The sequence below is a fragment of the Calonectris borealis genome, chromosome 2 (genome assembly GCF_964195595.1).
Source record: "Calonectris borealis chromosome 2, bCalBor7.hap1.2, whole genome shotgun sequence".
NCBI lineage: Eukaryota > Metazoa > Chordata > Aves > Procellariiformes > Procellariidae > Calonectris > Calonectris borealis.
The window spans coordinates 149343339-149355460 of record NC_134313.1 but is presented as its reverse complement, the minus strand read 5'-3'; the positions used below and the strand labels follow the sequence as shown (position 1 = coordinate 149355460).

General features: G+C 37.4%; 1 protein-coding gene across 6 annotated transcripts in view; it reads left to right on the top strand.

Annotated features, from left to right (window-relative positions):
- The first annotated feature begins 472 nt into the window (after positions 1-472).
- NSUN6 (NOP2/Sun RNA methyltransferase 6) overlaps positions 473-12122 on the top strand; it is a 29350-nt gene continuing 17700 nt past the window's right edge. The window contains exons 1-8 of one of the 6 annotated variants that reach the window (XM_075143899.1): positions 494-524; positions 981-1156; positions 4164-4272; positions 5007-5162; positions 6838-6917; positions 8120-8229; positions 8343-8372; positions 10976-11129. In XM_075143899.1, the coding sequence (XP_075000000.1) occupies positions 4198-4272; positions 5007-5162; positions 6838-6917; positions 8120-8229; positions 8343-8372; positions 10976-11129 (605 nt within the window). In that variant the 5' untranslated portion in view covers positions 494-524; positions 981-1156; positions 4164-4197. Of the gene's footprint in view, positions 525-632; positions 1157-2748; positions 2839-4163; positions 4273-5006; positions 5163-6837; positions 6918-8119; positions 8230-8342; positions 8373-10144; positions 10339-10975; positions 11130-12122 lie in introns of those variants that run through there. The other 5 variants (XM_075143898.1, XM_075143900.1, XM_075143904.1 and 2 more) reach the window with 5 other exon arrangements.

The window sequence follows — 12122 nt, the reverse complement described above, 5'->3', positions numbered from 1 at the left end:
TATGCACTGGAGTCGGGAATTGAACTTGTCGCCTGAGCTACTGCAGCGTCGCAAACTCATTGCTGCCCCGTAACGTAGGGGCACGCTGCTCCGTCGCGGGCACCTGCCGGCAGCGATGCGGGCGGCTGTTCCGAGACAGACCTCGAAACCCTAGAAGAGGGAGAAGGACATTGCGGCGGCGCGGCCCGCGGGGGAAACTCCTGCGGCCGCCCGTCACCGGCGACAGGGGAGTAAGGGCGCTGCTGATCCCGGCCAGGGCTCGGGCCGCGCTCGGTGGCCCCTGGGCTCGGGGCCGGCCCTGCTGCCGCCCTTCCCGTGCCCTGGCGGGGGGGGAGCGGGGGCACACCGCCGCCCCGCGGCAGAGCGCTGCGGCCACTTCCCGACCCCGCTGCGGCGTGTCTGGCTCCCATAGTAACCGCCGAGCCGGCACCGCCCTGTCGACCTCCAACCAATCCTCGGCGGCCGCAGAGGCGGGACTTCCTGCCGCTGCCCCGGAGGAGGAGGGACCGGCCTGGGGCGCGGCGGTAGGTGGGGGCCTGGTGGCGTGTCGGGGGTCTGCGCGCCGCCGCGGGAGGGCGGAACGCGGTCCGGCCCGGCCCGGCCTCGTGGCGTCCCGGGGCCGGGCCGGGCCGGGCCGGGCCTGTGTCTCCCTCGATATCCGCCGGGGCTGAGGGGGCAGTGGTGACGGCGGCGGAGCGCCCCGCTGAGGTGCGCCGCCTCCCGGGTACCCCTGGGCCTGGCTTGAGGTGCCGCGCGGGGCCTCAGGGGGGCTGCGAAGAGCTGTGCCCTCCCCACACACATACTTGGTGTTTTCAGTAGCGAGGCGGTTGGGGGAATAAAGGAGGCAGCCCCAAATACCGCTCCCCACAGCAATGAGCCGACTGACATTTTCCTCGTGTGGGAAGGGGTGGGGAAAGGAGGTTTGGAAGTTAAATCTTGCTCGGCATCTCTGGGTGCCGGCTACGTTTGACATCTGGCAGTGCTTATGTGCGTAGTTAGATGAAAGCCGTGGTCCAGCATCGCGTCTCCCGCAGCAGCTCCCAACAGAGGCACAGGGAAATCCGTAAGGAGATGGTGAACAGCGGGTGATGCTCCCTCAAGGGCTCTTTTCTGAAGTCGTCAAGCCTTTCCTGAGGCAAGGCGTACTGCACACCAGGTCTGTGGAAAAAAATACTTCTCTTTGGTTTCGAACCTGCCTCCTGCTAGTGCTGTTTGAAGTCCAACTCTTGTGTTTAAAGAGGCACTAGACAGTCTGCCTTATCAGCCTTTCTTCCTGCCACGTCTGAATTTATAAGCTTTTACCCTATCCCTCCTCAACTATGTTCCCCAGCCTGGAAGATTGCAAACTGTTTAGTCTTTCCTTATTTGAAAGCCATTCCCTATCTATAGGTCATCATCTTTCCCTGAACCAGTCTAAGCTCCATTGTATCTTTTCTGAGATCATGGTCTCTCAAAGGGCATACATGCAGCGCTAAAGCTGAGGCTTGTGTGGGTGTGCTCTGAACCTCCAGTTGTGTGGTTTTATTTTTCATTGCTCTTTTTAACCGAGGAATTGCTTTTCATTTGTGTGTTGTTCCTCTCCCTGAACTAAGCACAATGATAGTGGGTTTCTTGTATTTGTCATTTCAACACATGTGTTGAGTCCACATGCCTTACAGTTGCTGTGATGGAGCAGCTCTTCTGCAGTAACATTTCATACCAGGCCCTGGGAACTAGTCAGGGTCAAGTCTTAACTTCTCCTGTTATGTGTTCCTTGACTTCCTAAAATGTTCATTAACTGTGGTTAAAAGCACAGATGTGGCATCGTGCTTCTGTGTGACGTCTATCTTGCCTACACAGGGAGAAGTGAAATCTCCTTGGTTTTCTTCTTGTTTTTCTGCTGGCCCTCATTATATTGCAGGCATTGTAATATACTTGCTATCCTGTTTAGAAGGATAGTGGTTTCTAACACATTATAACTTTTCTATTTTGTTATGAAATTTCAAACCATAGAGATTCTGCATTATTTATTGGCATAGTTGTCTTGTTAATTTGTATCATGGGACTAGTTTCCCTTTATAACACATTTCGGGAACTTCATTGCAGTTCTGTCCTTTGGGTGCCAGTGTTTTTGACCAAGAGTTTTTGGTTTTGACCACCTACTGGCTCATGTTTCATGGTAGCACTCAGTCACATTTGAAAAATGAGGTAGAAACAAGTCCTGTTGCCAATATGCTGTCAAATCAGTCATTGGTTTTCCATGAAGAAGTAACTGTAATTGTGAGATCACCTCAATCATTCTGTGGGATTCTGCGGTTATCATAAAATACCTATTTAACGTCCTAAAAAGATACCTTCATAATGTTAATACCGAAGTCACTTGTAGGGCTCATAAATAACACGTATTTCTACCAGTTTTCAGATGCCTGCTTAATTCTTTTCAGGATTCCAATTCTTTAAAAAATTCACGTGTGGGATTTTTTTAAATGCTAGTTTATTATGCTTCTGAAGAAAAAACTTTCCTCACATATGTGAGCCGTATGGGTGTTTTTTTGGTGATTTTTTTTTTTTTCCTGTAGTGTAGGCATCCTAGGACAACAGCTCAGAGGCGTGATATGTCACATTGTCTGAAACGTTAAAACTGAACTTTGGTAATTTCGGTTGTAATATGAACTATTGTAGTACTATTAGTTTTAGTAGAAATATCAAAATAAATTCTTTTGGGCATTTTGTTAGATTCTAAAAAGAAGCTCATTAATTCCATTACAGTTTCTTTCTTTCAAAGGCTGCTAATGTTGGGAATAAGGCTTTGAAACTCCTACCCATGAAACTGAAAATTGCCTTTGTCTGGGCTCAAAAGTTAAGTCTAAAAAAGATAACATTCTTCTAGCATTAAAGCTTCAACTGAATCTGAAATATCAAAAAAAGATATGTATGTATCATACAAAAAAGTTTTGTATGATAAAAGTGACAAATAGCATCTTATTCAAATAGAATGAATACCAAACTTTCCAATGTATTTTCTCCAAGTATGTTTAATACAATGAAAATGTAGTATTTTAGTACTCAAATTTCCTTGTTACGGATGGAATAAACCTCACTGACGGGGGCGAGGGGGTGGTCTCACTTTCCCTCCATTTAAGTTGGTGTAAACAAACTATTACATTTTTAGGAAGTCTCATTTCAGACTGAAGTGTATATAATCTTTCAAAATACAGGCAATATAGGGGTGGGCAGATACAATTTGGAAAGATAACTGTGTTTTATTACCTACAGAGAAAAATGAACAGAGAATAAAAGCTGCATCAGGGCTGAGCTACAATAGGGACTTTATAGCTGGGCTTTGCAGAAGGAATTAAAGCAACATCTGGAAATTTCCTGTACCTTTTAACCATGTAATCTTTCACCAGACAGCTTGAAGATTTTCAGTAAGGATCAGCAGAGCTTCCATTGCATTAATGCTTCGCTATTCCTACTGTGAATTAAACACAAACTCAAGAGAAAACTGTTACTTATAGTTCTTCTTTAATTTTTTAAATGTATATGGAAAAAATAAAAATCATTGTCCACAGTCATGCACATGTGCCCCCGTTACGAAGTTTGGATAATTTGAACTATGGAGAAAACCTAAGAAGTTAAGCTTGAGAAAAAGAAATCTGACAGGGAAAAATTAGAAGATTATCTCTAAAAATGAACAGATGTAATAGAATGATGATGTAATAGAATAGTATTTCAAAGATGGGACTTAGAAGAGTCAAAGCTAAATTCTGTGAGAAGCCTTTGTGAGTGAATTCTAGGACTAAACAGCAAGTTCTCCCCAAGGATAGCTAGGGGAACTTTAACGGGACAGGATTTAGAGGTGGTGACACTTTCTTCACATTTCAAACACTGATACAGTAGCCTTGGAAGGTATGGCTGGGAAGGATGTGACAGCAAGGAAACCAGCCTCATTGTAAGGTGATTGCAAATGCTAAACATGCTAAGGAACATATTTTGAAATGTAATTAACAGTAGTGTTACAGTCATATCCTGAGCAATATTTGAAATTTTGAGTACAGTAAAATTGCATTATTAAAACAGAAGAATCAGAAACTACAGCTTAGTTTGTGGGTACATCTAATGTTACATTTATAAACTTATAGAATATGATAAAAACCGCTAAGAAAATATTTTGCTTTTTTCAGTTCTTTACCAGCAGATTTTAAAAACTAAAGGAAGATGTCTTTTTTCCCCAAAATCTCTTTCCAACGTGAAGTTGAAGAGTATCTCACCAAAGTGTTTAGAAATAATGAGGTATGTTAAATAGATACTACTAATCATCAACAAATATTCACTAACTGAACACTGTTGATATTCCTTTGATTTAATATTTTGTGTGACTTTAATACCTTACAATAAGGTATTGTCTTCTCATTAGACATAGATTTTTATAATAGTTCTACTTAAAATATAAAATTATTCTTTATGCCTGTTGGCTCAAAATAACATAAAAATATTTAAACTAAACTTAGCATAAATCTGAGACTTCAGTTTTGGATCCCATTGAAGAATGATCACAGAGAAAATTAATCACTTATTAACCACATAATATTGACAAGAAATACTCCCTTACCCCAGTGTAGAACCAAAAATACTATAGACAATCTGTGAATTCCTAATGTCAAAGGACACAAAAATGACATTTTTGTATATCGGGATAAGAGTTATTAATTCATAGTTTTGAATCTACTTTTCCATCTCCTTAGGACTGTTCTTTGTACAGTATCACAGAGCTCGCTAGCCGTTACTTTTGATACTTGCTTCCGCCTGTTTACAATGATTTTGCTAATACGACTGTTTTTCCAAGTCCTTTTCAAGAAATTTATGAGGTTTTCACTGGAGTTAGGCCTCCAGACATACACATTCCTCACTATTGCACACCACACAACATATTTGTCCATTTCTACAGAATGTTTATTCTGTGCTTTTTTTGCACAAGAGGCTGCTGTGTGAATCTCTTTAATATAAAATCTCTCTTTCACTTTCAGCTTATCACTGCTTTAGGTACACAGGAGGCGGAGAGTAAATATCAATCTCTGTTAAGTCATCTATCTCATCCACCAGGTTTCACAACTGTTAGAGTTAATACCCACTTGGCCTCAGTGAAACATGTGAAAAAATTGCTGTTTGAAGAGATCCAGAAGGTTTGTGCAATTTCTTTGTTACAGCAAAAATAACAGGATATTTCATCTTTTGCCTGATTATGGGAGCTTTTCATTACTGGAAACTATTCCTTAACTTAATACATATCCATTAGTATTAACATTACGCAATCATATTGATTTCCTGTCAGCATTGTGTTAAATGAAAATTCATTGTCTAGCAGTATTCCTCATCTAATAAGTCCAAGAAAGGCAATAACAGAAGAAAAAGAAAACTAGCTCTTTTTCATATGGCAGATCCAGACCTTAGATGGAATTGGGGTACTACTGTAGTAAATACTGTAAAGGCATCATAAGTCTAGAGAAGATGGTAGAAAGAGATAAAAACTGTAGTTTAGTATGCTGTGTTCAGCATGTTTAGAACATTTTAATTTAAGATTAAAGAAGAATGGCTGTATGTCTCAAAACTGTTTAGGAAAGTGAGAAAATCTGTATGTTTTAGAAACTGGAGCTAGAGTGATGCCCTGCAGCTGCTGTATTTTCTTTTTTTAACCTGTTTTTAATCTTTATATAATTTTCTGGATTTTTACTTACCTTAATTAAACATTTATTTATCTGATAATGTGGAAGCCGTTATGTTTAAGTAGTAGATTATTTTGAAACTCTATCCTCGATCTTCACTCTGTCTAAAAAGATACAGTTCTTTTTTAAGTAAATTATTAATGCTAGTGGGTGTACAGGGAGCTATTGCATGACAGGAACCAAGACATTTCTGTGATGCAGAGGCAGTTGACAGTATTCTGCTGGCTGGAATGGTAATGAGTTATGCTAATTTTAGCTTGATTGTTAAAACCTGGAAAAGGGTATTGCAGTATGGTATTTTGCTTCAAGGGAAAATGCTTTGCTGAACACTGAATTAAGACTGGCTTTTCATAAACTTTTTGTATTTTGAATTGTGGTTATATTAGAAAGGGAAACTATATAACAGTTTTTAACAAAAGTATGCTCATGGATTGTTTTCTTTCTTAAGAGAAAGTACTTATTTATCAGATGCCAACTAGTTTTGCATGTTTTAAGGTTTTGCATGTTTTAAGGTTATATTTTAGAAGGCTCAGGCGAGAAGACATTGTCTTTTTAAAGTCCAGGAACAGTTTTAAAATGGCAAGCTGTCATTTTTTTCAATTATGTGCACAACTCAGCTCTCAGTACCCAATCGAAGTTAAGCTAAAAAGAAAAATAAAAAGTATTACCATCCTGGCATATTAAGTAAGACAGGCAATACGTGAGTAGAGTTAAACATAATTATAATTAATAACATCAAAAAGATAACACAGATTAGACCCAAGCTTCTCTGGTGGTATTACTGTGATCCGATGCCAACTTGACACAACTTTCTTCCAGAAGAAAGCAGAAACCAGTGGTAGGGTTATGACTGTCAGAACACTGTCCCACTCGCTGAAGTCAGTTCTCAGTGAATCCCTTTGTGGCCTTGTTATTTCTCAATTTATTACATGTTTAGTCTTTTACACCAGTATTTTTAATATGGAGTGTCTCCTTACACACTATTTTCCAACCTCTCTTAACTGTTTTCACTACATTTGTTTTTTGTACTCTACAGCTATAAACTACAAATGGAAAAATAGTTTTCAGTCTAATTATGTACTTAAATATTAGTTTTTTTAGTATTGCTTAATAATTATGTTTTTTAATGAAACAGCAATTTAAAGGACTATGTGTTCCAGTTCTTGAGCACCCGAAACTCCAGGACATCTTATTAATTCCTGTCATTGGACCCAGGTTTGAAATTTTCAGTCTTTAGCCTTAAAATGTCATAACACATACTTTGCTTACAGATTTCTTGTTACGAAGTTATGATAACTAACTCACTATAAATGAAGCATAACTTCATTTATATTAAGACCTAGTGGACAGTCCATATCCTAACCAGGTCAGAGTTTTAGTCCTTAAAGATGTAAAAAGAGAGAGAGTTCTCTCCTTATTTATGAGATTAACTTTTTTATAGGGAAAATGTAACATAAGTACATCCTCTCTGGAAAGCCAGGTAGGTGGCAGACAGAAGAACTAAACTTTGGCGGTGGAGTATAGAACTATAGCTAAATACAGGCAGGGTTTTCTTCCACTGGAATCAAGTCCAGAGCAAGACTTAGGGAGACTGGATCAATAATGCTGAAAGGATCCTTGAATCAATTTTATCCCCGACAAAATGACTGTTCGTTCTTCATTCTTAAGATATGTTTGGATATTTCCCATGTTGCATCTGTGTCTGCCCCTATGGAGTTTCTTCATTGTTTTATTGAATTCACTGATGGACATTTTATTTAAAGTATCTTGTTCATAATGAAGACTTAACATACTTCAGATTCACTTTATGTCATGATTACGTAGAGATTGGTAACAAGTAGTACTAGTTTGTAAATGCAGTACACTCTAAAATAGCATTTAATGCTTTTATTTATTCTTCATTCATTCATTCATTTAATTCTCTTTTGTAGCATCTTTTTCTGAACATTCTGTTCTTTTTATATTCAAATATGTTTACACTTTAATAAGTTCAAGTAACTATCTTCTTCACAGTTCTTATTGGCAAAGTTTCTTGCATCTGGTTATACATTTATTGTAGAAGTACTCAGCAGTTGTTAAACACAAAAAATCACTTTACAGTCATCTGGCCTAGGAAGGGATAGAGGATTATTTCTCCATCCCAGTATAATTTATTTGTATTCCTGCGTCAGGTTCATAATAGTGGCAGAATGTGTCAGAATCTGCTTTATTTTGAAGACTGGTTTACTTCTCGGCTCATTCCTTTGATTTCTCTGGGACCAGAATAAGTTTTTTAAATGTAATATATGATAGTTAACTATTTTTTCTATTATATTGTGACAAAAACAGTATTTATGAACTAGAGTTTACTTGGGGGGGTATTTGTTTTTTTCCAGTATTTTTTTTTTTTTAAATGGAACTACATTTTGTATTTTTAGGCGAGACTTAAAAAAACACGCATCTGAAGTCATTGTTGGAGCCCACTGTGGATATGCAGTACTTCGAGGAGCACATGTTTATGTCCCTGGAATCATATCTACCTCAAGATGTAAGAGTTCTCTAAATACACCCAGTTAAGTTGTAAAGAGGATGGAAAAAATGTCACCCCTTGATGACAATTTCCAATAAATATTGATGTTAATTTTTTTTTTTTATTCACAGCTGGAATTAATCTTAGAGTTGTAATTTATGGTAAATAGATTTTTTTTAAGTTTTTCTGGCTTTTTTTTGGAGATTTTCACTATTTTTGCATTATACTTGTAATAAATTATATGTAATTATTTTTCACCTGGCCTGTTTTAAGTTCCTTTTTCCATATGTAATTCCTGGTTGAAGTATTAGTTCTCAGGGATTTCAGTTGCTTGTTTTCATTTGAAAATCTTTTTAAAGAGAGTTCAAAGTAAAATTTGGCTTTTTAAGATTTTTTTTTACTACTGAATACTGTAACTTTTAATATGGATGTTCAATAGAATAAACTCACAGAAATTTGCCGCTTTCCAGTCTTGTCAAAAAAAAAAAAAAAAAAAAAAGGAATGCCACAACAGATACATCTAGTTGGTAACTGGATGTATGTTGATTATTTAATAGATACTATTTCCAGATATGTTATTTCTTCATTCAGTCACAAAGGTACTTGCCTTCACAAACCTGTCAGATTCTAAGTTACAGATCTAAAAAAACGGATTTTCTTTTTTTAATTCGTTGGTGATTCATTTGATGTTGTTTGTGTATGAGAGAGCTAGTAAAAAGGTTTTTTTCTATAGATGAGAAAAATCTTCAATTTTAATGTCAGATTCTTACGAAATAGAAATTTTTGTTTCAATGCCTGTGAGACAAGATAAAAAATCTACATATACATGCTTAGTGTTCAGCAGCCTATTTTATTTTTTATTTAAAGGTCAAATTAACTTTATGTGAAACCAGTATAATTTTGGATGATTCACCTCATTATTCTATTGTGATAAGATCTACTAATCATCATGATTCTTATTATTAAACAAAGTGAGTCAGGAAAGCATTTATCTAGCCACTTAACTTCATTCCCTTTCAAGAAAAAACCTTCAAGAAGTTTTAAGCATGTGCTTAAGTCCAATTCACTGAACAGGAATGTTTTTCAATCTAGGACTTGATAATGAAGTAAGTATATTGCCGTAGCAGTTGTTGAAACTGCTTATTTAGACAACCTCATAAATATTCAAATCCCTTTTTGAGTCAACTAGTGATTTATCATAATTGCTGCGTGTAATTATGCATGCAACATCAATTCAAAGAAAAGAAAAGATACTATAAAACTTTAGGAATACTTCAGGGGAATTGCAGATAGGAAAATAAAATAAAAGGGCATGCCACCCACTTGAGGCCAAATATAATAAGGCTGTATTGAGCACAGATGGTCTAACTAGGGACAAAAAGAGAACAGCAGGAACACACATTTAATCACTGAACTCGCAACCCAAATGAGGGTAAACTAATTATCAGGGGGCTTTGAGTTTAATTTAACTAATCAAACTCTAAGATTTATGTTTATGGAATGCCAATATAAGCTACAAAAAACTTAAGAACTGTAGACAGTACTAATGCATTTTGAAAGGATGATTGTCAGCAGATAGTGAAATAAAATCCTTTATGTTTGAATACTGCAGAAAATCATTGGCAAATATGCTTGATGAAAGAGTTAAATTGCTGCAAGTTTTTGTTCAGTGAAGTTTAAGCAGATAATAACAGTAGGCTATCACATAATGTTGTGTGTCACATTGTGTAAAAAGAAGCTATGCAAAAAAAGAAATGTTTAGCGGCTACCCAACAAATATTACCATTTAAGAATTCCAGGGCATTTGTGCATATTCAGAAGGCCACTTAAAAATGGAAAAAAAGATTCCTAAATACAATTCAAAGAATTCCTGGGAAGTGAACTGTCATTAATCTTACTTGTCATATCTTCTGGTTGCTCCAGCCAGTCAGACACGTCAGAAATGTAATTTTGGAAAATTGTTTATTGCTGTCAGTGGAGGCCTTTATTTTTAAGCATATTTTTCAGCCAGTCAGTGCATAGAGCTTGCTCACTATTCTACAAGATCACCTAAACCGTCCCCCTTTTCCATCTATTTTTGTTCTAGCTCAGGAAGTTTGTTAAGTCCCTAGGACTACACTTCTAGAGGTTGGTCTGTTTTTACATACTTTACTGATCTGGAGGGTTTTAATTGGAGATATAAAACTGTTTTAGAGGATTATTGAGAACAGCAGTTCCCTTAGAGGGAAGAGAGCCACACCAGAAAAATTGTTTCAACAAGAATATATAATCTTGTATCAAAGCAATAGTTAGAGAAATAGCAGCTATAGCTATGTTCTACCTAGCTATTAGAGGTCATTAGACAAATTTATTATAATTGTCTTCGTACAGTAAGTGTGAACCAGTGTTGTCTGATGTACTTGCAGCACACACAGAGGATTGAATCCTGAAGAGTGTGCTTAAACTTATGGGCGACCATGTGGTGATAAAATAAATAAAGTGAAGATTTGTCTAGCCTCTTAAAAAACAAGACATGCTGTCTGATTTGTAACCTTGTGTGTCTCAATAGCTGTAGTCATTTGGTAGCCATCGTTCACCATGTACACTTTCAAGCCTAATATCAGTTAATCTTTTCCTTTGATTACATTAAGAAAGTTTAAATTTCGCTATGATATAGGAGTTCAATTAAGTAGTCTACTGAAAATCCTAAATTATTTGGTCGCTACTACTAATGGTCTTGTCAAGTATAATATTAATCTCAAAATTTCCGTTCTTCTTTGCACAGTTATGAAAGCTGGAGATCTGGTCTCAGTGTATTCAGATATTGAAGGGAAATGTAAAAGAGGAGCCAAAGAATTTGAAGGAGTCAAAGTTTTCCTTGGAAATGGAATTTCAGAACTGAGTCGCAGTGAAATCTTTAGTTCAAGTGGCCCATTGAAGTAAGTCCATAGTAACTGCAATCTACACCTATGACTTTGCAAAGGGGAGGAAGAAAATGGGAAGACATTTTGAAATGTTCTGTACCTTATGTGAAACCACAAGATGGCTTTGACTGAGACCTGTGTTGCGTGTTGGGATTTCCAGTATTTTTTGGGAAATGTTAGTTTCTGGGAATATAATAGAATTGTGCCTCCTGCTGTCTTCTGTAACTTCACAACTAAGGTAGAGGCAATGTGATGGCAATTGTGATTAAACTACTACAGTAAGTATTAGCAGACTGATTTAGTTTCATAGTGGTATCGAGATACCAGTTTACTTGAGAGGTAGGAGGCAATAAATGGGAGCCTTTTCAGAATTTATGTTTAGCATATGACTTCAATATGAACAAACAGAAGTGACAAACATTCTCACTGTGGCAAAATTGCATTTTGGTAAATTGTTCATTACCCCCTTCCTATTTGGATGGAACAGAATTGCAGCCTTGTCGATTTCTCCATCTCCTAAAAATATTTGTAGGGGCTTTTTTTGGTGGGGTAGGGGACAGAACATAAGGTCAGATATCTTAAATAAATTAATAGCATTTGCCAAGGTAATTATCTATTTCAAGATTACTTGCTTTTCTATTTTGTTGCGAAAGCATATGGTTTCTTTCTCTTCTGTCATCTAAAACACATATAAAAAGCAGTGTAGAAGAGCATGGACATCAAATTAATGACCAAGACTTTACATCCTGAGAACAAACTACAAAAGATCTAGTAAAAAAGATTACATTGTCAGAGGATTTCTGATTTATTAGAACTTAAATATAGTAGAAGTAGTGGTAGGATATACCTGTTGAGTTGATGACATGGAATGGCAGTATGTAACACTAAATCTGGTGTCTGAAAGTTTGCTTTCTCATATTCTTCCTTCTTCTTGTTGGACTGTGCAATGCAAATGCAAAACAATACTCATTCTTGTTATCTTCAGTAATGTATTGTTTTCAGGCTCAG